The following is a 27,606-nucleotide window of genomic DNA, read 5'->3' as shown; positions in this document are numbered from 1 at the left end:
CTCCTTTCATAGAAGAGTATTTCCAACTGAAGCACACTTCCTTGTACGCTGAAAAAATGCCTCATATTTGTGTAAATTGTATGAAGTAAAAAGTAAAAACCAGTTAAGTGTTGGTGAATGCCAGGAAGTGTTTAATTAGATGTGCAATATACTCTGATATACACCAATCACCCCCCACAGTGCAATTAGTTGTATACTTGAAAGGAAATCCTGTGCAACAGGATGTTTTATTGAAGTTTGGTATAGTACAATTTACATCCGCAGAAATTAATTTACTTACTCCTGTAATCACCAGGAATTTGTTTAAGCGAGAATTTCTCTGACATTTAGTGATAATGAGTACAATGTACCAAAATATGATAGAGCATTCACTTACATCCATTCCTGTGGTATTTGGCTTGCTTTTGTTTTTACAAAGATCAAAGAGTGCATAATAATCCTTTGAACAATTTAATAAATAAAATCATTACAATTAAAGACAAAACCCAGCAATCAAGAAGCCAAATATCTATTACAGAATCATTTAAATGTAATGCATATACCTTGTGAATTTTAGTTTTGTATGTATTTTATAAATCACAAAGTTATTTACGTCAGTGGTGTCATTGCAAAGTAACACAACAGTAGATTAAAAACAGAACAGAGCAATGTAAGAACAACTCCATTTAATAATTTCTGAACAGAGCACAGCAAAAGAACAGTAACTATCAAAGAAATGACCGGATGTACCAGATTTCTGATGAGGGTAATACCACTAACCCTCACCACCTTGGCACACTCTTAGCTGCAGTAAAAGCAAATGCATTCAGGTTTTAACCTTCAGCACATGACTGGTATTTGTTTAGCAGCACACTGGCGGTTGCTTGATGTGCTCTGATTCCAAGCTGGCAAGCTGTGTGTGGGGGGTTTTAAATGTATCCAGTAAAAATGTACTGTAGACAAAGTAACATACCAGTGCAGACACCGATGAAATCCATGGCCCTGATCCTGCAGAACCTGCCCTCCCTTCCCCTCTGGAAGCAGGACCTGCAAAGCAGCTGCTGTCAGCAGCAAGCCGCACGCATGACAGCGACACATTGCTTTGGCATCCCGATGTCTGCAGGGAGCAGGAAAACCTGCAATGTCTATACAAGACATGAGCTCACCCCCTTCTGGGCAATAAAATATTTCACCCATAGCAGGCAACTCCACAAATTGGTATTGCTCACACCATGCACTTTTTGCTTAAAACCCACTGACACTTTGGGATCATCTGGCTCACCAGATTTCCTGCGTAAGTTTCTAATACCCAATTAGCTCATTTAATGACTTCTGCATGCCCATATACATGTTCACAAGTGAGTATATCACAAAGTCACCAAATACATATCACCATTCTCTGTGAAGAGATAGACAAATGTTCATAATCCCCCAAAATGTTGCAGTAGAAATGTGTTCTTGCTCACAAAGTCAGAAGAGTAACTAACTCACTCATAATGCAAACTAGCTACTAGGTGTCATGTTAATGATGTCCTTCTGCGATCATGTTGTTATCGTGATTCTTCTGCAAATTATACACTGTCATATTATTTTGCAGTTCAGTGAAATCAGTTACTACTTGGATGACAAAACATACTCTGTAGAAAATAAATCTTACAGTTTATATGTAAGCACAATATAAATACTATGCAAACTTGAATTGATCCTCATAGCATGAGTTATAGCATCACCACAATGCTTGTCATTACAATTATGAACCTAATTTTTATGTAATAGTGATAGTATGTCTTAATGAAGCATACCATTTGAAATTTTGCCAGTAATTTACATTTTCTTTTGTTTTTTTGTGGATTAGTACCAAATGTACCAAAAACTGCAAAAGTGGTTTATCTGAAAGCAAATGCCTTGACTTTTCCAACCCTCTCAGTGATCAGGCTCTGTTTCCCCTCCTCTCCCTCCTGCAGCCAACGTTTGTGACGATGAGCTGCTGCTCTGCCAGAATGGTGGCACCTGCTACCAGAGCCAGAAGTGCATGTGTACACCAGAGTTCAAGGGGGTGCTGTGTGAACAAATTCGCTGCGAAGGTGGGGACTGCGATGGTGCCTCGGCTTCCTACCTCAGCTTTGCCACCCTGCTCCTCTGCCTCTTGGCCAATCAACTGGCCCAATTAACTGCAAACTGAGCCACACCTGGACCCGCGCAGGCGAGGGAGGGGTGAGGCCACTGCAGCAGAGTCCCCTTCCCAACTCCGGTTTGTAGGTGCCATTTTATCTCAGATGGCCCAGGCCTGTTTCAAGGTACAGGGGGCTTCAGGGGTGACGAGAAGCTGGAGGAACGTCGCTTTCTTCTCCTTGAACACCAGTGCTGAAGGAGTAAAAATACCAAAAACAAAACCACAATGTAAGAAAAGACTAGGAAGGAACCTGTTGAATATTTAAGAGACTTTCTTCTTGTTGTAGTTCTGAGTTTACTCCCCCCCCAAACCGCTCACTTAAATTCTGCACTTAACCATGTCATTTCTGAATGGAGATGGGTTATAATCGCTGCTGAGGCCTATTTAAAACTTTAAGCCAGGTTTAACTTTCCCTGGAAACAGGATTTGTTTTTCACATTTCCTTTCTTTGCTGCAATTCTGTCTCCTGTCCATAGTTTCATGAATGCCCACTGACTGAATTGAAAAAGAAATGTAATCACTGTTTTCCTGTGCAACAAGAACAGGAACAAGAATGAGTATCTCCACTGTTAGAGGTTCAGATTTCACAAGGTATTCAGGAAGCAGACACAGAATATAACGTATCCAAATGAAATCTAAAAAAAAAATAAAAAAAACATCTAAAGAAATATTACTCTTATATATTACATTGTTTGAATATTTTTTGTAGAAATTATTTTTGTTCCAAGTTAACATTAATTGAAAATAAAAAATATATATATAAAGATGAGAATTTTATTACTCCATACACCTTACAGTAAATGTGATTGTTACCTGCCCATGCTTTGTTTCTGCTTAAGTCATTTCCTTAAACAAGTTAACAAAAAATTATGCTCTGTCAAGATTGCCAATTTCTCCAGACTATGACTCACATACACCCACACAAATGTGTTCTTGGGAATAAACCTAGCAATAATGTCCACTACCACCATTTGACATTTTAACATTGATCTCAAAACTGTATATTATGATTCAAACATATTGTCCTGCTCATTGAAACTTCGCCAATGAACCACAAAGTAGTTGCAACAATGTCATGCTGTTTTTAAAATGATGCACTTTTTCTGTTGCAGAAGATCTGGTTATCAGAAATATTGACTATATTGAGCAACAATAGCAATTAAAATGCTGTGGGAACCAACACTGACATTTGTTATTTTGATTCAGGGGTGCTCTTCAGTTCGTTTCTTAAACTTCTTAATTACAAGAAGAAATATTTAAAGCTTCTGTTCAATCCAAGACTTATACCAGCTGAAAAAGAAAGGATGTATTTATTATTCAAAACAGATTCTGAAATAATCTATATTCATCAATATTTTTTAAAACTGTCATAGTGTAAAAGTAATGCATTAATATGAATGTGCTCTAAATATTGATGTCACCATATTTTAAATGGCTCATGTAGTCACAGCAAGAGAGATCTGGTGACCTGCAATGACATAATTAACATGCACAGTAGGGCATTTCTGTAGTGGGTCCACTAGCTGCATTTACTACAGTGATGACATAACCAACTAGTCTACCTTACAAGCAGGCGTGAGCGTGCAGGCAGCATTTTGTTTGCATTAGGCCTATTGGTCACAATTCATGATCTTGTTATAGAAACATTTCATTTGCTTGTCTGTCAAAATGATGGATGATTTAATTTTTTTTCAAACAAAAGCATCTGGAATTCGGTAAATGACGGGTAGATCTCATTGTTGTTGGCCCAAATGAAACTGCACAGCTAGCCCATAGAATATTCCACCCATTTCGCTCATATGATCCACGTAGAAATTGGAAAGGCGATTGTAAAGTGACAGGAACAAATAAAAGTTTGTAATTGCTTAAAGTTGGCAAACGGTCGTCTTGATTAATAAATACAATGTAGGCTCCCATAAGTTTGCTTCTAATTCTATAATTAGACCTACACTGTTGCATAACATCTGACCTCAAGCAATCGCCAAGGATCAGTAGGTAAGCTATATATGCAGGGCAAACCAGGTCCATGCTCTTAATATCATGACCAAGGTAGTTTCTGAGAAGTGGTTAATGATAATTATAATTGTTATAAACAATATTTTGACTGTGTACTTTTTGGTCAGACAAAAAAAACAACTGAAAGTGGTGATGACGGGGGTGCCAGGATGAGGGGTTTGATGGATGCAGCACCCTCTTAAGGCCATTGCAGGGAAACACAGTTATGAATGATGTGCTGTAGCAAGGCTGTAACATCATTTGTCCAGAAAGTATGAATGGGTCTCAGCTAAAGTTAAGGGTTTTGCAAGTAACAGCTCAACATGCATTTGATGAATTTCATGAAAATCTGCATAATATCCTGCATAATAACACGCACCCGCACACACATGCCATTATAACCAATAACATATAGAATAGCATACATTAATTTGCTTAAAGGAATGTCAAATTTCAAAATTCTAAGACATTTAGGTGACAACACAAGAAACTTGATGAATTAAACCATGCATTATGGCTACTAAATAGCACAACAACCATTCTAAAACACATATGAACCTGTTGGCAGAGACATGTTTACTACTGATATCATAAATGAAATAAAGGAATGGAACAATGGATGTAACAAGGGCACAAACCATGCGAGTGAGCATTTTAATTCAAATGTGAAAAAGAATGCAAAGTGAGATTTCAGCCAATTTACGTACCTACATGACACAACATAAGACATAGTCATACCAAGGATGGATTTATAAAGTGATGCGACTTGTAAATTTATTTATTTCATTAAAAAAAAAAAATTTATCCTTTAAATTTTGGTCCCAATTTGGCATGCCCAGCCCAGCGTTTAAAGTCTTTAAACTTTAGAGAAAACTGTAATTCTGCACTGCAAAATGTACATCACTGAAACCGCAACAGAGTTGCACTGTATCCATAAACAGGAAATTGGAGAAAAGATGTGGGAAATATTATTTAACATTATTTATTGTTTGCCAGCAGTAAAAAAAATATGAGATCAGTTGGTAAAGTGTTGCCATGTTAGGTTATTGTATAAACAAAGGCAAAAAAGGTAATCAACCTCTCACCCCAAAAATGATATTGATAAGGCTATTAGGTTAAAACTTCAATATGGAGCCAAGATCTGGGAGAAAAATGTAATTTGGCCTGCATCTACAATGGATGTTGCAGACAAATAAAACAATATTTTACACAGATATGTATTGTCTTAACCAACAAAGTTGTTATTAGTTGAAAGTTTAAAAAAGTAAATGGTAAAACTCCTAATAGCACCTTTTTTAAAGCCTCTTGTTATCCCAATGGACATAAAGAATGTAATTATTAATCATAACAATGGTAGGAGAATATGTACAACTATACAGAATGAAATGTATGAAATGAAATAGAATAGCCTGGTCTATATTTATAGGCAACCCTGGTCCTGGAGTGCCAGTGATATTTCTGGCTTCTGTTTCGTCTCAATTGGCCTCATGAAGTTTTAAGGATTATTAAGAGTCTGAGCCTGAATAGTCTGAGTCTGAGTACCTCCAGCACACAATCACATGGGTTCATTAAACCTGATAATACAGTTATGTATTTATGGGTTTGAGTGGAGCAGAAGTCAGGAACATCTCTGGCACCCTAGGACTGGGGTTGTCTAACCCTGATATAGACCATGTTTTGAAGCAGACATACCATTCCAAGCAGATTTCCTTCACAGAAGGACATATCTAAGTAAAATCAGGGGTTACACAAAATACACATTGATTACAATGCCTTTCCTGACGCTGTTCTTTACATATTTTTCAGCTTATCACTACGTAGCTGTATCCTTTTGAAATCAACATAAAAGTGCTCTGAAATCAAACTATATAGAACATGAAAATACCAAAGCAATACGCAATTGAATGGCAACATGAAACATTCAAGAAAGAGTACATACTAATCTTTTAATGACCACCTGCTGACATGCCATCATCCCCAAGGCAGTGCTATGATTCTCCCTCCTATCGGTGAAGTTCTGAAGACATTCACACATAAACAAGAAGTCAAAGCTCTGGAGGTGTGCAATGCACTTTTCCCACGGTTAATGGGTGAGACATTGTTCTCACACAAAGTGAAGTATTTGGGAACAGTGCAATCCCAGTCACTTGAGGCTTATTTCCATTCCAGAACTAGTGGCAGATACCACAACTGCACTAAAATAAAACAAACAAGACTAAAATAAAAAGTCCTTCAGTAAAAAAAACAAATACACAGTAGAAAAAATAAACATTTGGGGAAAAAACCTTACAAAACTCTTCTTGTATGTAGGTTAAAGAATGAGGGGGAAAAAAAGAATTACAACCAAATCTGGGCGTTATTTTTAATAGCTTTGCGTGCATGACTTTTGGTTTGGTTTGAGAGATGTTTTTGTCCAATTTCTACATAGAAGTATTTATCAAAAATAAAACCACTTAAATACTCATGTGTCAGTATTGGGTTTATGTAAAATATACAAGAAAAAAAGTGGGTAACAAAATAATACATTTAATGATACCCCAGTTAGCTACAAGATTCTAGCTTCTAAAAATGAAACCATATGTCAGTACGTTCTTTTACAAGCTACGTGCAAGAATCCTTTTCAAACCAGTGTGGAAGACTTACTCTAACTCTGTCCTTCATATTATGCCACGGAATACCGAACAATGCTGTGCAAGTCTCACCCAAAAGTAGGGAAACCTTTGCCATATAACCTGAGTTAGACGCGGGGTCGAAGAAATTAGTAATGTCCTGCATTTCCATTTGAGATAAATACCCAATTCACCACTCTGCAATCCTTGGCAAAGTAAGGTAACCTGCTAACGGCTGCTGCAACCTACACGTGAAAAAGGCTGCAATCATCTCTCAGATTCTGCACAGTTGCATGAAAACCTGAAAGATAAACTTTGAAAAAGTCACCTCTTTACTTTCTTGCCAGATGTGGAACTGGAGCAGCCGTCAGAAGGCCGTTTCTGTGGACCCCTAGCATTGTGGGACATATAGGACAGGTTCGGAAGGGAGTCCCTGCGGTCCCATTCCCTAGAAGCGTGCTGAGGTGCACGGCATTCCTCCCTGCTCATGCTTCTGCTCAAAGACGAGCTGGAGGAGTGCGGCCGCTCCTTCCGATCTCCACTGTCCTGTCTAGGGTGGGGCGGCTGGACAGCCAGCCGAGGGTCTCTGGGCCTCTCTGCTGTCATGGGTCTGGAAGGCAGCTGGGCCAAGCTCCTCCCCTTTGTGTCCACTCCCACTGGGGGAGGGTCTATTCCCTGGTGAGACCTGAAGGGAGCAGCCCTTCCTGCAGACGCGGCAGAGCTGGATCCTGCACAGTATTTTTCTGAGCTCAGAAAGGCAGGGGCTTCAGCATTCGACTTGGCCAGCGTGGGAAAGCCAAGCTCTTTGGGGGGGTAGGACAAGCTCCTCATAAAGCCAGACTCAGGCTTAAAGATCTGCTTGGAATCCATCTTGAAGTCCTTTTCGCGAGTCTTTATTATAGTTCCCCTCCTGACTGCATCCTGTATTAGTGCACCCCAATCTCTGTGCTCCTGTATGCACAGACAAATAAATGGCACTTAAAATCCTTCAAACGTTTTCTACGGTATTGAAGCTTGCTAAAAAAATAAAATAAATACTAAACAGCACATACCCTGAGTGTCCTCAGATGGCCCAAAATAAACAGGCTGTATTTTGCTCTTGTAATTGTTACATTCATCCTTTGTCGATTCCCCAGAAACCTATGGGTGAAAAATAAGTGTGAACTGGCCACTTCAGCATTATTCAGTACATAAGCAAAGCTAACTGTGATGGGCCAAAACAATGATGCAAGTTTTCACAAGTTGGCTCAGAACCAATGGTGTTTTCACCATTCACCCTCCTCCCTCAGGAAAGCCAAGGCCACTGCTTACCCATACTCACCCGATAGAGCGAGAATCGCTGCTCGCCCTGACGCAAGACACAATGATGCAGTCCATCTCTCTGCCCTGAAACCCGTCCACTGTGTCCACCACAACCCTAAAAACCACATGAGATGAACACACCATATCAGCTACACTACTGCGATGAGCATGCACTCCAAACATAACTACAACCATTTTAAAAAGAAATGAATTTGGACAATCTTCTGTTTGGACAGCAATGGCCACTTTCAGCTGTTCAAGTCTACTGTGATTAAGAGTGCTTTCACACATACATTCTAATGGGCCTCTACTTGTATTTTGAAAGTGAATACTGGAACTAATATTAAAGCAAAGTAAACTGGAGATTATTAATTATGGACATTTCCATGAGAGGTAAACTCTCAATAACATCTGCAGCAAATGTATTCTGGTCAGTTACTGCAGTCCACATTTGTCAAGGCAAATGTTTTGCATTAAAAAAAACAGCAAGAACAAGCTGCTCTAACTTAGCTAAAATACTGTGGTTATTTTTACACCATGTAACATTTAAAAGTTACAATGGCATAACTATCCAACAGCTCCAGGCATTCAGCACTGGCTGTGTGGGGTTTTAATATGCCCTAATTTTGCACTGGTGAACACTTGAAAAAGCATATATAAAGCATAATTAGTCTAACATTCCACCTTTTTAAATGGTCAAATTTCTGGACGAAAGTCTTATCGGAATTATGCAACTATAGGCAGTATACCTTATCTAGGGACTGTAGTTCCATACAGAAAATCTGTAGGGAAGAATATGGTTTGGGATGGCAGGTATACCATCTGCCAAGTGTAGTATGCCAATGCAGCACAGAGTTTTTTCACTTTCAAAGGTTTCCCACAGAAAGGACGACAATGTCTACAGGCACACATTTAAAACAGCCTATTTTTTTCTGGTCTAAGAGGAAAGCAGTCCTCTGTATAAATCACTAATACACTAATGTTAGAGCTTGGATGAAATAAAATAAATGCTGGGCAAGACTAGGCATCCATGAGCTTAATCTCTGTTCAAGTTACTGAGGAGAGGACCAGCAGCACTGATCTTACTGCGAGCGTTTTAATTCCTCCTTGGCCATCTCTCGATTGATGGACTCCTGGATCCTGTACTTCTGGGCATTGTAGGGGGTGATGACACCAACTTTAATGTTTTGTTTTTCCAAGATCATCTTAATGAGAATCAGCACCAGTTTCACCTCCTTATGGTTGCAAAAAGATCTGAGAAAAAGGTAAAATATTCAAATTGATTAGATTTAGATGAAAATGCATGTAGTCACAGATTTTACATGTAAAAACAGGGCCTCAAAACAGGTGATCATTCATCTTGACTGTTAAAATCCAAGAAGGTAAACTTATAGCTTTCACTTCTCACAAAACACATCAGATAGCTAGTCTCACTTGCTGACTGGAAAGTAAAGATTCCTGAATTGGCAACAATGCAATAGAAGTAGCAGGAATATAAAACATGCAGGATGAAAACAATCGTATTATAGTTTCCACACTATAATACATGCAACTGACAGTAGATTTTCTAGGAAAACAATTGGCTATTTTTGTATGCACTAAGGACACATATATATCCACAACATGAGTCCAATGTGTAGCCCCGCGGCAGGGGCTTCCTCAATTTTGAGTAGCCATTAGGGAAGGGTAAAAATTGGAAAATTGCTAAAGGATTACACATTGCGAGAAAAAATGCATTTACACGTTTACACAAGGTTGGGGGCGGAGGGGTTCTAAAATTGCCGCATTTCAATTTAAAACAGTGTGCTACCTAAACTATAGCCAAGATGTGCTTTTAAATACAAAAACAGCCACAGAGTGAACTGCAAATCACAGAAAAGCGCCAAATGATGGGCAGTACAGAACTTCAAATACGTTGAGAGGAAAAATATATATTTGATAAAAAAATGTAAAATATTAAATTAATATGCTTTATTTCAGTAACAACAAATAAAAAGTCAAGAAAAGCTTTCCTTTAATTAAAACAGAACACCACTGGTCACGTTTTAATTCCTAGTTTTGTCACAGATTTTCAAAATAAAAGCCCTCAATGATGTTTGCTGATACATGAACTACTACACAGCTTGTCACTCACAGTCACTGTCAAGTGTTTATATCTTACATGATTTAGCATCATTCCATAGCTGTTGGAGTATGTTAGCTCAGTGTTGCAAAGTTTACATTTGACTTTACTTTACTTCTGCTCAAAGAGAGACCAAATGGCACTTTCTCTTTTATTCTTTGCAAAGCATTGAGGAATGTCAGTTTGATTTTCACCACACACACAAGCAGATGCCTACATTATCACTTGAGAGCTGTTACTACAAGCTAAAATGTCTAATACAGAGCTAAAGACCGATATAGAAAATGGAACTGCAATGGAGCATGAAATCTCCTAGAGCTATTGCCAAATCTGTCTGCAATTTTGGATATTATGTCTTTGGATGGCTGTCTTGTAGAGTTGTTAAAAGTTGTTCCAAATTTAGTGGTGAAGGTACATTAAAAGAGTGGCCATAATATCTGCAATCACTTTTGTCTACTAATATCAAAGTTCGTACACATGCTTACTATGAGGCCTGGGAGGCAAGTACCAAAATTATTCAATTTGGCCACCTTGGGGTGCTATACCAAAAATAAAGTTAAAATGGCAATTTAACTAAAGCAGAAATTCAAACCAAATTTTTGGGGGATCATTACAGTAACAGCTATGAGTAAGACAACCAACAGAATTGGTCACATGTAGGCGCTGTAGGAATTGACCCCTTCATTGTTGCTTGCAGCTAGATTTTTTACTAAATGAATTAGCAAACCAAAAATATGTCTAAAAGCAGCCAACCAAACAGCTCTGTAGTCGTCCATCCAGCCGACAGCCAGCGCTAGGAGAAATCCATGTTGTGTTTGTCACGATTGTATAGAGCCAGAATAAATTCATCAGGTTTTTTTTTTTTTTTAGCCTTTTATCTTGACACCTGATTTAAAAAACTGTTTCAGCCTATGAGAAACACAAAAACCAAGGACATATTTCCTAAATGGACAGTTTTATTCTAGTTCGTTTAAGTCTGTTTTCGTCTATTTATTTGTGTAATACATGGTTTGCACTATGCCCAAATATAACATCAAAGTAGAAAATTGAGATGATGCAATCCAATGTGTATTCTAAATAACCCTACAGAATTAGTAACAGCTGTAATATGAAAATGTGCTACCAATGCCCAGTGATACAAATCTGGGCCATAAGAAGTCTTAAGATACACTACTTTTGTATAATCACAAAGATATGATAACCTTCACTGAAAATGTACATTTTTTTGTAAGATGCCTGTACTGGACCACAATCCTTCAACAATAACCATCAATATCAGGAAAGAGCAGCAGATAGCTTACTCGCTCTCCTTGGTCTCATAGCCGTCCGTCACATCAAAAAGTCTGTAGGGCTGAAAGGGCCAGGTGATTGCACACCTGTTCTGCGCTGTATCACTGCAGAAAAAAAGAAAGAGTATAGACCGATACTGCATACTTTACACACAAACGCACGCAGGCACGCACACAGATCTGCAAGGAGCAGATTTTTTCATTTGAACAATCCTGAAGCGCAGGTTTTGTTAGACGGCCTTTAATGCAGGTTGCACTGACACTTAGCATGGGCGTTAACAGAGTGGGGTATCTTTTAATTTGGCGTACTTAGCGATTAAAATGAATTTTTCTAAATAGAATTTATCATTTAATCGCCGTATCATGATGTGATACTTCTGTGGCCCTCTTTAACCCACCAGCGTACCAGTCAGTTTCGAGTGTCCTGTTGTAGATGTGCACAGAGGGGAACTGGCAGATGTCAGGATGCATTCGGTACTGCTTGTTGAGTAAAACAACCGGGACAGTGATGTGAGTGTTCTCCTTGGCTGTGCGGTGGAGACACTTCCACAGACGTGCCATGAGGGACTGGTCATACTTCTTCTCTTTTGCAGTCTGAACACAGAGGCAGGAAAACTGCTTCACACCAGTGGATAACCACCAAAGCACAATATAGCATTTTCTACATATTTATATTAACCAGCACTATATTCATGTCGCTACCTAGCTAGGAAGACTGTAAGCAGTTAAATTGTGATTAATAACACATGGAGTGTTATAATTTGACTCCTTACATATACAGTTTTAATAGTAATTTAAAACATTTTTAACTCATTCTTTAGCACGTGACCATTTAAAAAAAAAAAATGTTTAACACCTCTATCTGTGGTCCAATGACAAGCTGAAGCTGCCATGTACTGATCCCCAATGCAATGCAAACATAATGCAGTGTAAATGGACAGATATACAGACACCTGCACACGACATTATTTCACCTGCTCATTGGATAAGCGTGTGTTACCTGGGAGACAACAGTGGGAGGTAGTTGTTCTGGATCTCCCACCAGGATCAGGGCAGGGCAACGGAATAGCATGGGGATGAGAGTTTCAGGCTCAGTGGCCTGTCCTGCCTTCAAGCAGAAATAGCAGAGACAATGTTTACTCCAAATGTTCGCAGTAAACATATAGTCCATATTGGCAGCCATATTGGATGAGCAGTGGCATCACCGATCAAAACCAGCCTTCGTGTGGTCAAGTCCAAATCACCACCAAAAAAAAATCTGCCTGATCGACAAAGGCTTTTTCTTTTAAATGAACAGACACCAAATTCAAGATGGCAACCGTGGCGGCCATACTGAATGAGTGGTGGCGTCACCGATCGAAACCAGCCTTCGTGTGGTCAAGTCCAATTCACCACCAAATAATCTGCCTGATCCACAAAGGCGTTTTCTGTTAAATGAGCGGAAACCAAATTGTTGATGGACGACGGACGGACGGACAGACGGGGCCTTGACATAATGCCCCTCCTGCCTCCTATGGAGGCCGGGGGCATAAAAATGAGGCACACTGGATACCATAGCAGAGGAGTTAAACAGCTACGAGGTCACATGAGCAGGAGGGAACTTGCCTCATCCACAATGACACAGCTGAAAGGCTCATGGCCCAGGCGCCGAAAGGCAGATTCCAGGACCATGCTCCCGCTGGTGCTCAAGGTGCAGCAAATGACGTGGGCGTCCTGAAGCACCCTGGCCTGGGTCTCCTGCTTCCTGCTCCGAGTCTGCCATAAAGGCCAACGAAGGCCACCAAGTTAAACAAGAAACAACATTTACTGAGCTCAACACAATTCTTCCAGTTACCTACAGTAGAAATAACTAATATTTATGATAACAATGCCACACAGTGCCCACGAACAGCATCAATGAAATGAGAACATTACATTTGAATGATACAAAGGGGTCAAATAAACTTTATTAAAAGGTAAATATTGGTCTAGTATGTCAGAAGTTTAAACTATTTCAGTTAGACACATGCAGACAATAGCGTAATCTTCACACCAAGGCCATCATCCCTTTGCGTCAGGCTTCCATTTTCTTATTTTACAGATTCTTACCTCTCTCAGCTGTCGCCAAAGTTTCTCTCTTTCTTTCAACAGTTTACATTTCTGATCAGTCAGCTTCCGGAACTGTACGCAAGCCAGTGAAGAGAACGAGAACAAAAGGACGAATATTAGAACTGCACCAAAAAGCTCAGTTCAGGAGTTAACTTACAGCAGGACAGCAGTCCAGGTAATTAGTGTCAGATACGTTTTATAAGAAAAAGACACGTTAGCTCTTCCTTTTTCATAACAGGGTAGATACAGTGCAATTCGATGCTGCATAATACCTCATCACTGTTTTTTTTCTTCACCATGGCACACATGTTTGAGAGGTTATCAATGTCCTGATCAAGCTGCTGTTTGCGGCGGACGCTGTCCAGGTCATGTCCCTGCTGCGCTTTCTCTGCAAAGACAGAAGATTACTTCAATAAGGCCCTTTTGAAAATACTTGAAAAAGGGATCCTGGTTTATTCATATCAGGTCTGCACACACAATCACAATTCAGAATCCTAGGCTAATATTTAAAACAGAAAAATAGCTGATAAACCAATTTAAACTCTGGAGACTGCTGCTGGTACAAATGGATTTCTGCATGGTTCAGCTGCATGTAGTAAAGCACTGAGCTTGTGGTTTCGTATTTCAACATGCAAACATTTCACATGAAACACTGCATTTCAAATCGTGTTCACTACTATTGCCTGGGCTGTTTTTCCAAATATATGACTGAATATTTGGAAAAAGAATTCCTGTAACTCCTACATGGATCGCCTGATATGGATGTAAATACTCTCAAATTAAAGCTTACAATCTAAACGAGTCTAAACTTTAACCTCATACGCACAATTTTATTTCAAATGTGTTGGAGTAGAGCCAAAACAACAAATATATACAGATATAATCACATCATTGGATTTTGTGCCAATTCGCAAAACAAAAACACACAACCATGAGATTAAGTAGAATATATATATAAATGCAAATCTTATGCTTTTGATACTAATGCTTTTAGAAATGGTAACACAATGTAAAATGTTGAGTCTCACCTGCCTTGGATTAAATACAGGTTTTTTTATATTCTATATAAAAATAGAAATCCATCCGCCACTTTCAAATTTTATACATGTATTCATAATGATACAATGATAAATCTCTCTCTCTGACCTCCCCTACAAAAATGCAGCTTTGCAAATACAGTATATGCTTTAAATACCCAAAAGATATCCAAATTCTGATACTGATTTTTTACCTACTGGCCAGAGCTTCTTTTTGAAATCAGCATCGGTTTTAATATGTTTACAGCTCAGTGAAGGGTTTTCTGTTGACATTTCTTTCCATCAAAAACTTAAAGCACTCTCAACATTTTTTTCCCCTCAGAGAAAGTGACCTTATAACAATGTGAGACTGCAGGGTTCCACTGGTAACCAACAACTCACGTGTTCTGATTCGTGTCTGGCTGTCGAGGCTGAACAGTTTGAGGTTTTGTGAAATAGCCTTCTCCATTCCCAGTCGTACTAAATTTATGTCACCACAGTTGCCTGTAATGACATTAAGTGTAGTCAAAATAGTTTAATGACATACTGTCGTCATTAAGCATTACAAAAGAAAAATCATCTCCTGAAATCCAGCTTTACACAGTTCACAATTTCCCAACAAAAAAACATTCCACATTACATTACACAAATGAGGACATAAAGACATTACTCATTTTTCAACTGATATCCTTCATGACTACCTACCAAGTGGGTTCTGGATGTTCCTGCAGTTTTCCTTGAAGGCCAGAATGATCTTCTTCATCAGGTTGTCTACGGCAGCATTTGACGGAGCACACAGCAGAACCCGACGCCTGCAGGCTTTGGAATACCGGCTCACTGTGGCAGCCGAGTTCTCCTGCAGAAACACAAGAACCACAAAGCACAAGCAACGTCACCACATAGATATGGGGAAAAAAAGGCAGCGGTTTTATTTGTTTAGTTATCTTAACAATTTTTTTAAATCATTAATTGATGACACAAAAGGATCTTAATCACTGCATCGAAATCTTCTGGAACAAATCCACAGCATGGCAAACAAAAGCAGCGGTTATGGATAAACAGGAGGCTATATTTCAAAACCATCAAGTTAACATGCCTGCATTGCCATCTACAGGCATGTATTATATACAAACAAAAAATGCATATATATCTAGTTATATAAACAACTCCAGTATCCCATATTGTACGGATTTTTTTGGAAATACCTGGCCAATCCTTTGCTGTACAGATTAATCTATACAATGAATGATACAAAATTTTAATACAAGAGGTATGGATGTTGAGCCAACTTTAAAGGATGATCGGCACAGAACCAGACAGATGCCTCACATTTACTCAGTTTCAACCAGAAATATCTGACAGCAGAAGGTGGACAAATACCAATTTACTTTTGGCTTATTTTAAGTCAGTAATAGAGCTACCTGTGCATACTCACCAGCAGCTATACTGTCAATTGAGAAAACCCAAAAGCTCCCTTTTATCTAGCTAGCTCACAAATGCCAGAAGCAGCAAACTCTTCAATCATATGCCTTCACGAGTAGACCAAGGTCAGTTCAGAATACCCTCATACCTTTATCAACAATACCATCCACCCTATTGGAAGGAATGGTATGAGATCGGTTTAAAATTTGTCCATGTTTGTCGGTCAGCAAAAATGACCATATGCCGCATTCACAGAGGAAAACGAGAAGACACCATGTACCTCTGAGAAGAGGCTCTGCAGTAGACCCACAATGGTTTTGCTCTTCCCTGTTCCTGGAGGGCCGTGAATAAGGCAGATCTTTGGCGATCTCTGCTGCCTCTTCACGATGGACACACCCCATTTAATTGCTTTTACTTGCTCTTGGTTGTACTCCTGCATGGAAAAAGATGTGTCCATGGACAATAATACATGTAAGCAATGATTTTTTAAATTTATTTTTTTATTTAAAAAAAATAAACATTTTAAATCAACAAAAATAACCTAAATTCCATATCATCCTGGTGCTATATTAATTACATGCCCATTGTACAATGCCCTGGAGGATTTAAGAAAAGGTTTCTTTGGATTTACAAAGACTGCCCCAGGTATATTCACAACTGCCTGTCAGTAGGAACAGCTACACACAAACAAGCTCTCAGCTTCATATTCACACATGGAAAATCAATACTGAAATTGAGCCATACTTACAGGGAGACTCTTGACTAAAATGTTTTCCTGGCTAGGCTGGAAGAAGGTGACTTGGGGTGCAAGGATTGGCCGGAACATGGTATTATTCTTTAGCATATACAGGGCTCTAAACTCCCGGATTGCGCTGACCAGAGACCCCATCAGCTGGCACTTCACCGCTTGATTGTTCACCGAGGAGACATTTCCTCTAGTCTGAATGCTGAGGTTCAGTGTTGGCCTCTCATCTGAACATATACAGATTAGAAAACAAAATGAAAGATGGAAAGTTATATTAAGCATGACAAACCAGTGAAGGACTTAAAATAATAAATTTCAAGTTCAAATTCAAATTTATTTAGCTATTTTACTCCTCAAATAAAAAAGTAAATTACAGCCATGGTGATGCCTCACCTTAATTCATTTTTTTCCCATGAAAAATACACATTTGGAAACAAAAAAAAGAATTTCTGGTAAAAAGGTGGCATGCAAGTGGAATACTACAAGCAGCAGTTACGTCTGAAAAAAAATGAGGTAACGTCTCGCACCTGCAGGGTTGACAGAGGATCGGGATACACAGCCAAAGCAAGCACGAGGTTCCATCAGCTCGGGCTCATTGCAGGTATACATACTTCTGTTTTGAGGCAGCCACAATATCACCAAGTCATCTTCCTTGGGATACAGCTGATGTTGTACATCTCGCTCACTGAGGCAGGCTAGACCACAAGGAGGTCATAACAAACACAGAAGCATATAATCCACTTTGAGAGAAAATACATATGGGACCCTACAGTAGCAGGTCAGGGCCACGGCTGTGCAACAGGCTGACAATGGACTGGAGCCTCTAGGGGACAGGTGGTTTAATACCCCGTTCACACAATAGGGTCTCAACCATTTGATGAGGAAAATCCCAGAATGCAATTATGTGGCACCATATCCAACAGCCCAGCCAGTCAACAATCGCATGGTCAGGATTCAATACCAGAGTTTTGGTAGAATGAGCCATAAAGTAGCCCAATATCATACACATTTTTTATTTACGGAATACCTCCTCGCAAATTTTTTTCAAGCAGTTTTACGACCCCACCACCTATATTAACATTTGTCCGTGTGGAAGGTGGCGTGTAAACTACTTAAAAATACAATGATTAAATGATCATGGTGAAACACAATGAGTAAACTTTCCTTTAATTTTAGTTCAGCAATTACAATCCACTGTCATTTCTGGGTTAGGTCCATGATGTTAAAAGCGTGCATTCAAATTCCAATGAATCCTAGTTCATGTGTACAAACAGTACCTTTCTTCGAGTCTACAGTAATCGTATAACAAGTAATCAAAAGTTTTTTTTCAGTAACACATTAAATCGCAGACATGGACAAACAAACAAAAAAGACAGATATATTCTTGCTCAAAAAAATGTAACTTACCAGTGAAACTGGCATTGGCTATTTGATTGGTGTATTCAATCCCGTTTACTTTCAAATGGTGAGTTATAATTTTCCCCGAATGTGTGTTTTTTTCCCAGTCTTTCGCAAGCTGTGATAAGGAGGAAAGAGTTAAACCATATTCTGTAGGGAGCATTAAAAAAACAGCTGAAAAATGCACTCATACTGTGTCAGGAGAACAGTTAACAAGGCTTTACTAAACGATTCCCTTTGAACATCTATTACATACATTATTTCTTTTATAATATCTACTGAACTGCAGAATACAAAGTTATGCCATTTACACACATCAACAAATTAGTTTTTGTTTGTATAAGAAGAACATACATGTCAGTAACACAGAACTGCCACACATCTTTAATCAGGTATTGATCATTTCCAAGACTGGAAATACCTAACAATTATCCAACAAAACTAGTGTGTTAGCACACCCATCATAGATGCATTAGTAATTAGTATTATTACTTACCTCTTCAAAAGTGTTTATCAGCAACAAGGGATAGAATGTTTCAAAGTATTCCTCATAGGACTTGTAGCTGTTGCCCACTTCTTTCAGAGGAAGATTGCACAAATCTGATGGAACGCCAAACTGGGAATAACTACAGAACATGTCGTAGGTCCATTTTAGGATTGTGTTAATTAAAACAGACTGATCAAATTTATAGCCAGAATCCACTGGCGTCACCTTGTTGACAGGGGTCTCTGGCCTTGCATATGTCTTGTATGAGGGAACATGTGGAGATGAACCAATGGTACCGATTTGGATAGGAACAGAACGATTTACTGGGTGGGGCTGTTTAAACTCAGGCTGTGGCAAACTTTTCCTTACAGGTAACACAGGGCGAATCATCTTATTCTTTGCAACAGGTGGTGGTGGCTTGGCAGTCTTCTCCATTTCCTGGACCAAGGTTGCACTCCTTGAGCTGGGTGCATATATCTTAGTAGTTGATGGTTTGGCCTTTCTGCAAGATAATGGTGACATGCCAGGTTTCAAGAATACATTGTCATCCTGCTGCTGAGAAGTGGATGGTTTCTGGACAACAGATCCCATCAGTGGTGTGACTGCCTTGTCCTGCCCTTCCCCAAGTCGATCCATCCAAGGCGATTTTTCTGTGTTTATCTGGCTTTCAGATTCTATTTCCATGTCCACTGGATCTCTCTGTGTGAGGAAGAAATCATCATCCTCCATCTGCGAACACATTTCCATATCTACTGGCTCCATTTGTGTTAAGTTCATCATGTCAGCATCCCCCTCAGCATCTTCACGAAGATCAGAATCCCCATCCACTTCATTAGCACTGTGCTTTTTTGCATCATCTACTATACCATGATTGTGGGGTTTCTGTTCGCCATAGTAGAGTGGATCAGTGTGTACTGTTGTTGTAGTTGTAGAACTTTGTTTGCTCTCACTCAAGCTTATTTCAATCGTACTTCGACTCTCTTGTAATGTTTGATCAGCTTGCTTTTCTCTTTTGCTGTAATTAACTACAGAGTCGGGCAACAGCGAGGGTAAAAAAACGAACTCATCCTTGTCCTGTTCTTCCTCTATGACACCAGGGTTCAGAATATCATTCCATTTAGAATTTGTTTTCCTTATTTGATCAGGGCATTGTTTTGCAATTGCTTGCTCAGATGCAGCTACACTCAGTAAGGACGGTGGTTTTTTTCTACTTTGCCTGAAAAACTGAAGTTCCTGAGAAGCCAATAGCTTTTTATGACCCTTGACAATGAGCTTTTGAGGTGAGATTAACCTGGACTTCCTATTCCTGCTTGTCGGCTTCTTTTGCTCTACTTGGACGCCCTGTCCATGCTTCCTAAGTTGATCAACACAGTCTAAGGATCTCTGGGACAGATCAAAGGCTTTTCTTTCCTTCTTCTTGAGACCCAGTTTCTCCACAGCAGAAGTTGGTTCCACAGGCTTTCTGACCTTTTTAGGAGGAACTATAGCAGGGGTGGCAAATGAAGAGGTGGGAAGCTTGGAGGCAAATTTGCTTGAAGTTGCTTCCTGGTATGATTTTTTGTTTTGTTCGCTGCTTCTAAAAACTTTATTTTTTACACTATCTTTTTCTTTCTTTTTTCTGGAAGGGCTTCCTTTTCCAGAAGCCTTACTGGGCAAACGTTTGGGTATGACAAAATATTCAGTTTTTTCTGCATTACTTACTTGAGGTTCTGGAGAATGCTTTTGCTTCTTCAGCTGTGCTTCTACCTCTAGCAAGGCATTTTCAATGATCTCGTCAGAAATGGGCTCAGTTTCATAACCTAAAGTATTGTTAGGGTCACTGGGACCTGGTCTCACTAACTGTTCATTGCATGATAGAAGTTCTTGTTTGGTTTCTTGAGCTGGCACATTGCTACTAATGTTATGATCATTCCAGGCTGAGAACACATCCTCCTGTGTTTCAAATTCAAACATCTGAGAGTCAATGTCGCTTAAATCACCATGAATGGGGCTCTTTTGTAAATCAGCAGCATCGAGAGGTTCGCTTTTTATTTTAAACTTCTCGCTCCCACATCTATCAATTTTTTTTCTGCTAACACAAATGACATCATCTTCCTTTCCGGATTCTGAATCAGAAATGACAATGACATCTAAAGCAGGTTCCACTGTCTTGAGGTGTGAGCCATGATTTCCTTGTGCAGTTCTCTCTTTATTATTCCCTTTCTGTTCCATCCTCTCGGTTGCACCAGAAACTTCTGGGCTGGAATCAAAAGGACCATTGTGTCCTTTACCACAGGTAGCAATAGATAGGTGATTAAGACCTCTGTCGGTTGGTGTTTCTAAGGATTTGAACTTCTGAGACTTTTTCAAAAAACCCTTTACAGTTGAGAGTGGCACATCATCTCCATATTCACTGCCTTCTGAAACACATTGAGCCATTTGTGTCCCTGTAGCCCTTCTCTCTGAAACTGATGTTGAGGGCCTCAAATTCTCTGGTCCTTCCTGACAACCGGAGATAGAACTGAGAGGCCCTTCTTTGGTGAATGTTTCAACTGTGCACTGTTCCCCATTAGATGATTTCTCCACTTTTATATTTCTAGAGTCTGGTGGCTTTTTTGCAATGTCTTGGAGTTTGGTGAAAAGAGATGGACTCAGTTTGGTTTTTAGTTCTTGCAGCTTTCCTGGGTCTGGTATCATTCTGGTCAGCTGAAGGCAAGGTCTCAATTCTGAAACTGACTCAAAATTTTCTTCTGTAACATTTGGTTCTTTCTTTACAGAGATAACATGACTCTCCCCCATTTTCATATCGACACAATCTCTGCTTTCGATGGTATTTGAACTACACTGTCCAGAAATCAGCCTCTGTTCAGATTTCAAAGTTTGGCAGCAATTTTCTGCGTAGGATGGCTCAGCATTGTTACTTGCTGGGGGTGGTGTCAGGGCATCCAAACTTCTGTCAGTGGCTTGTTTGTGACTCTTGTCTTTCATCAGCTTCACAATCTGCTTTAAGCAATTCTGTAGTTCTTTAACCTCTGCAACTGTAAGACCCCATTCTTTTAAAGAAACCTCTCGAATTTGTTTGTTAAGCATGTCTAGAAACTGTATAGATTTGCTATGTAATGTCAATTTTCCACCTTCTTTGAGAAGGGACCGAATTACCAGCATACAAGCCTGGGGAACTACAGTGCTCACTTGCGGTTTTCGGTAAAATGACTTCAGGGAAGAAGTAGAGGACACACGGTTCGACCCACTGTCCAAACCCTTAGGGAAAGCCGTACATGGCAAAGTGGCACACTTCACTATCACCTCAACCCAGTTGGATACACTGTAATAAAGCACATTCATGCGGCTCTTACTGAGGTGCAACTCAATGATAAAAACGAGTATCAGAGTGAAAAACTCTGTGACTTTATCACAAGTCTGTATCCGTCCATTGATGACGTCCTTGATACCTCCACACAGGTAGTGGATGATTTCCCCAGTGTAGACAATGCTGAGGTCATCTAGGTCCATCACAGATTCCACAAAGGGGAAGAACCAGAGGAAGGTACTGTTGTGGACTCGCATGCCCTGGCCTATGTCTGACTGTAGCACATTGACCAGGGAGTGAATTTCTTCATATATCACACTGCTGCTTTCTGCACTTGCTGAGCTCCTAATGCTGGAGTCCTACAAAACCAAAGAAAAACACTTATTTTCTCATTGTTAAAATGAACTGTTTTGTATGTCAACCGCTTACACACAAGATTTACTTGGCAAATATTTTTGTTGTGATTTCAACTGTGATCACAAACACGCAACACATGTAACACTGCAGGAACAATTTTAAAAACACAAAGACAGTCAGATAACACTACATAAGACAAAGTGGATTTGAATCAGGCTTCAATAATGAAAATATATTCAGCACACAACACAAATACTGCAGGTAATCAGTTAAAGGTGCACTCAGGATGCTTTGCACAGTCCCTTTAAGTGAAGAGTTGAATCCCGCATTTGTATTTTCCTGTGTTCACGTAGTGTGTGGTTGCTTAAAATCTCTTTTTCTAGTAGTAGACATGCAACAAGAGTGAATATCAGTTTTCTCCTGGCCACTTTGGTGGGCAAAGCCAACTATATCATATCTACAATGTACTCCAAATGCTTCCACCCAGGACAAACAGCTAAACTGTGCACAGCTCTTAACAAAGTGTGGCTAAAGGAAAAGCAACAATTCTCTGATATTTACGTCGTCTGTTACAACCTCCGCTGTACACTAGATGATACTTAATAGCAAAACTGGACTGCAAAATTCAAACAATGAATTCCATCAATATTCAAACTCTGTGGTTAGCAGCATAAATAAACATGACAAATAGTGCAGAGGATGCACTGTGTTAAGAATTCTAATATTTTAAAACTGAGGGTGCACTATGAAATACTTTAGAGTCCCATTCTGAAAGTGAAACGTGACACTACCTTTCTTTTTTCTTTGATGTCGGACTCATATACAATTTGACTGCATGTCACCATGTCGTCATCACACGACCGTTCAACTTTGACCTTTGACCTTTCAAAGAAATACACAAAATAAATACAAGATAACTGTAACAAAGAAAATATGTATTTATTTTGCCCAAATTTTAAGATTAGAGAGTTCCAAAACCAACAGCAAATTACAATTAAGTTGCAGGAATAACTGTAACATAGTGATGATTCATGTTAAACAAATGCAGCAGCATAACTTACGTACATCATAGTTTTACAACGGATGTTCTCGATCTCTGTGGTGTAGCTGGGGCTCCCTGTTATTGCCTGAAAAGCAGAGGCTGGCTCAATCTGTTGACCCCAAACCTTAGAGCCCAAACGATCCAAGATGACCATGAAACATTGCAGAGATGGCCAAAAAGGGTCCATGCTTTCATCTGGGAACAATGCAAAATGGTAAATTAATTTGGAAAAAATTACACTGTAATTTCATACCTATTCATGTACATGTGAAACTTTCATGGATTGCTGCATCAACTTCTCAAATTTTCCATGCTGTCAAAAGTCTAAAAATAACATAAAGCTCCCATTAATCCCGTAATTTGATATTTTTCATGCACTGAAATACAATATATAAGGGTTAAACTCAGTATATAAAATTGATATCCTTACCTTCCTCTCCTTTCTCCATTGTGTTAAGTATGCACTGTATAATGTCAGTTTGCTTATCTGGGCCAAGCAATAGAGAATCCATTGCCTGAGCATCAAGTACAGTCAGGAGCATGCATATCCCTGAGGGCAAAGAAAGGGTCTTGAGAAGAACAGCAGCACAATACAGGCACATGGTCATTGTTCTTATCCTCATTTTATTGGGTCTAGCAAGCATCTCTGGACAATGACGGTTGATGGCACAACAGTGACTGCCTCTCACTCTGCCAAGAGCTTGGGGGTGGTCCTGGATGACCAACTGGACCTCAAGGAGCACATCAAGGCAACATCATGGTCCTGCAGATTCCTTCTGTACAACATCAGATGGATTCGACCATACCTGACGACGCACTCTACCCAGCTGCTCATCCAGGCTACAGTGACCTCTCGCCTCGATTACTGCAACTCTCTCCTTGCAAGAATGCTGCTGCCCGACTCATCTACAACCTTCCTAAATTCTCCCACGTTACTCCTCTGCTGTGATCGCTCCACTGGCTACAGTCGCTGCTAGGATCCAGTTCAAAGCCCTGACCCTTGCCTACACTGCAGTCAACAGGACAGCCCCCATCTACTTGCAGGACATGATTCGATCCTATGTGCTTGCTCGACCACTCCGCTCTGCAGCAGCAGGGCGCCTTGTACCCCCTCCCACCCGACCAAAGGGATCACAGAGCTTCTCCACCCTAGCTCCCCAGTGGTGGAACGAACTCCCCGTCCCTCTCCGAACCTCCCCCTCACTACCCATCTTCCGCCGTGGCCTGAAGACTCATCTCTTCAGACTATACCTGGACTAACTACCACCACGCTGTATATTTCACTCTAAATCCCCCCCACCCACCCTTTTTCATGACACTTGTTACATGTTGCCCCATCCCAGCACTTTTTGGCAATTTGTATTTGTCCTAATACTGCAGCTTATTCTTCTGCCTAGTTGGCTTTGCAGAGGTTAGGTCTGAATAGTGTTCACTGTGTGAACTAAACTGTGTTCTTGGCTAGAAATAGCTGTACAAAATAAGTATTGTATCTTATTGAACCTGTGTTTAGTAGTTGTCCATGACCATTAAATGCACTTTTTGTACGTCACTTTGGATAAAAGCGTCTGCCAAATAAATGTAATGTAATGAGATGCCGTCATTTAAGATCATCAGTATACCTAGCCAGTAGTTCTTGTAGTTTGTCGAATCATAGAGGTGACGTGGAAGAAGGGCCATCTCGCCCTTCTCAGGATCATAAGAGGTGTCTATATCAGAGTCCTGGAAGATATCACACTGGATTACGCAAAACATGCTGGTGAATATATCCTGAAGGTCATAGAAATCATCCCGGTCCACCTTTCCCAGTGATCTGGCTGCGCGAATAGCCCAGCGTCTAACCTAGAAACAGAAAAAAGTTTGAGCACCGGATATATATATACACACACACACATATAAAAGCCTGAACTAGCTCATCAGAAATATTAATTTCGGGTTATACAAAAAATAAGTTGCATTGTGAAAATAAAAAGTCAACATTAGGGATGACGTATAATCAATTTGATTAAATGAGCATCATGATGACCTTTTTTATATAAAGCCAATTGCTTACCGTTTCATTGGGGTGGACAAGGAGGAGATATATGCCCTGATATTTGTCAAAAACCTGAAAGGAGTTTGAATTTTCCATCTTGCAGAGAGCTTCCACACACATTTCACCTGAGAAAACAAAAAGGTTTACTTAGACAGCACAAGTTAAACAACAATTGGACCCCTCGGCTCACGTTGTCTTTGACTACCACGTATAATCCAAATCTGTATGTGTTCAAAAAACTACACAACTGAATATGTAATAGTTGCTTTATGGTGTCCTTCAGACTTCTGATATAAAAACACACTTACATAATGTGGAGTGCCCCAGTAGGTAGGGATACTTCAGTATCTCAGTAAGTGGGACCCGTAAGAAGTTTTCGTATTCTGCAGCTGTAAACTTGGGGACCTGGATCTCCTGGTCATCTTGAACTATGAGGAGGTCATCTTCCTCCAGCTCCTCTTCAGATGCCTGAGTAAAGCGAGCCAAAAGTCTGGATGTCTCCAACTCCCACAGCCGCTTCAGAAGACAAAAGAAGGCAAAGCACAAATATTATTTTCCCCTGACCTTAATTAGATACAATATGCAGCCAGACTGTAAACCAGTAGAGTCCGTTATGCTGTGCCATTATAAAAAAGCTTTGGTATACCTGAATGCCTAGGGTAATATCTGGCAAGACTTACTTGTAGAAAATGAAGCAAATGTAGTTTTCCCTTATTTAATCCATATGCCTTGTTTAGTCTAATACAGTCTACAGGAACAGGATAAACACAATGGCTCTGTTTATTAGCCATGACTATCAACTGGTCTATGGTCTAAAAATAAACCATGTGAGCTACAGTATATATCTAATCCCACAAGGTCAGTTTTGTTATTTTTGAATATTATGTGGCAAGTCGTCTTAAAAATATATTTTCTGAGTATTTGTTTCTACAAATGAAGATACAAAACCATTGAATTTCATTTATCTACAGTACCCCACATAGGGAATGTTAAAGTACCTTATGCAAAGATGGTAGCTCGTCCCTTGCTCTGTGGTACTCCACCACACACTCCAGGCAGAAGCAAAGGTCATCATTGGCAGCTTGCTCATCCTCAGCTGAGAGTGACCCAGAGCAATACTTCTGAAGCAAGTCCGATGCACCCGGACCAACAGACGTACACCATCGGCAAGTGCTCATCTTTGCGACATGCACAAGACAAACAAAGGTGGTTGGAGCTGTGTCACATGCAACACTTTTGTTGTAATACTACCACATGAAACTCAGGAGCAGACAGCTTTAATTGTGATCCTAAGAAACACAAAACATTCCAGAATCACAAATTATATTTTTGCACAAATTAGAGTGGTCATGACATCCACTAAAATTGTTGCATGATGAAACAGTTTTCATACATAGTTAAACACCTCTGACTTGATGCTAGGTTGGCAACTAAGTTGTAGTATGACTGCTGTGAACCCCGCAATAAATGTTTTCTTCTGAAGCTGGCTAGTTCACTGTTGGTAAGACAGTCATTATATGAAAGGCAATTAAGTAGGTTTAACTTTGCCTGCCTAGCTCATACTTATTAGAATTCCTAAAATTAATCGGTTCTCCGATAGGCATTTAGACTAAGATTGCATTGTCTAAAACTGAAAGTATCCAAGAATGTTAAGATATTTTGCTCCTGACCAAATCATTATTTGCGCGACACGAATAATTTCACTATTTGAGTAAATGTACTGTGCTCATATTGTAGCTGGATGCCGACTAGCTAACTTTTATGACAATCGCCAGAGAAAAACTAATGAGGAACCAGCTACCTAACTCGCTAGCCACCTTTCAGCGCTCAGATGCATTTTGAAGCCAGCAGGCCAGCAACTAATTTTTTGTTTTGTTTTCCCACTACATCAAAGTTGCTAATATCTGTTATACCGTTAATGAATAAATGTTAACTTTACATACAGCTGGATACTGGAACTTTAACTTGTTGTTCTTGGTATTCATGTAGAACTTCAAAAACGAAAACTGACGTTAGCTGGCTCGTAGTTTTATTGCTTCCGATCACTTTATGCGCCCACTAATGCTACACTTTTAAGCTCCATTATATTCTTTGAAATGCAACTTACCATTTTCAAATCGCAATTATGGTCCTGTTGGTTAACATTATCGAAGATTCGTTCTTCAGTGCGCACCCAACAATGATCGTTGTTTTCTTTCCAAAACTACACAAAACTCCACAGCAAAACAGCATCCAGGCTGTAAGGGCATGGAGGAAGTGAC

General features: G+C 39.7%; 2 protein-coding genes across 5 annotated transcripts in view; one reads left to right on the top strand and one right to left on the bottom strand.

Annotated features, from left to right (window-relative positions):
* The window catches only part of ntng2b (netrin g2b), a 52,004-nt gene extending 47,982 nt beyond the window's left edge, over positions 1 to 4,022 (top strand). For all 4 annotated transcript variants that reach the window (XM_064308084.1, XM_064308085.1, XM_064308086.1 and 1 more), the window contains one exon: positions 1,944 to 4,022. In XM_064308084.1, the coding sequence (XP_064164154.1) occupies positions 1,944 to 2,161 (218 nt within the window). In that variant the 3' untranslated portion in view covers positions 2,162 to 4,022. The remainder of the gene's footprint in view (positions 1 to 1,943) is intronic.
* On the bottom strand, positions 109 to 27,606 carry setx (senataxin). The gene is made up of 26 exons (XM_064308083.1): positions 27,453 to 27,606; positions 26,344 to 26,523; positions 25,654 to 25,861; positions 25,364 to 25,470; positions 24,933 to 25,152; positions 23,744 to 23,863; positions 23,337 to 23,508; positions 23,063 to 23,153; positions 18,635 to 22,273; positions 18,148 to 18,256; positions 17,268 to 17,435; positions 16,744 to 16,967; positions 16,276 to 16,428; positions 15,279 to 15,429; positions 14,976 to 15,077; positions 13,830 to 13,945; positions 13,558 to 13,629; positions 13,071 to 13,224; positions 12,470 to 12,573; positions 11,876 to 12,063; positions 11,482 to 11,574; positions 9,145 to 9,312; positions 8,078 to 8,173; positions 7,809 to 7,896; positions 7,085 to 7,707; positions 109 to 2,343 (listed from the first exon to the last, which is right to left on the bottom strand). The coding sequence occupies exons 1-26, from the start codon at positions 27,453 to 27,455 to the stop codon at positions 2,289 to 2,291; spliced, it is 7,404 nt and encodes a 2,467-aa protein (XP_064164153.1). The 5' UTR covers positions 27,456 to 27,606; the 3' UTR covers positions 109 to 2,288.

The sequence above is a fragment of the Anguilla rostrata genome, chromosome 14, assembly GCF_018555375.3.
Source record: "Anguilla rostrata isolate EN2019 chromosome 14, ASM1855537v3, whole genome shotgun sequence".
Taxonomy (NCBI): domain Eukaryota; kingdom Metazoa; phylum Chordata; class Actinopteri; order Anguilliformes; family Anguillidae; genus Anguilla; species Anguilla rostrata.
Note: the sequence above shows the minus strand (reverse complement) of the source record. Positions and strands in the feature narration are given on the sequence as shown.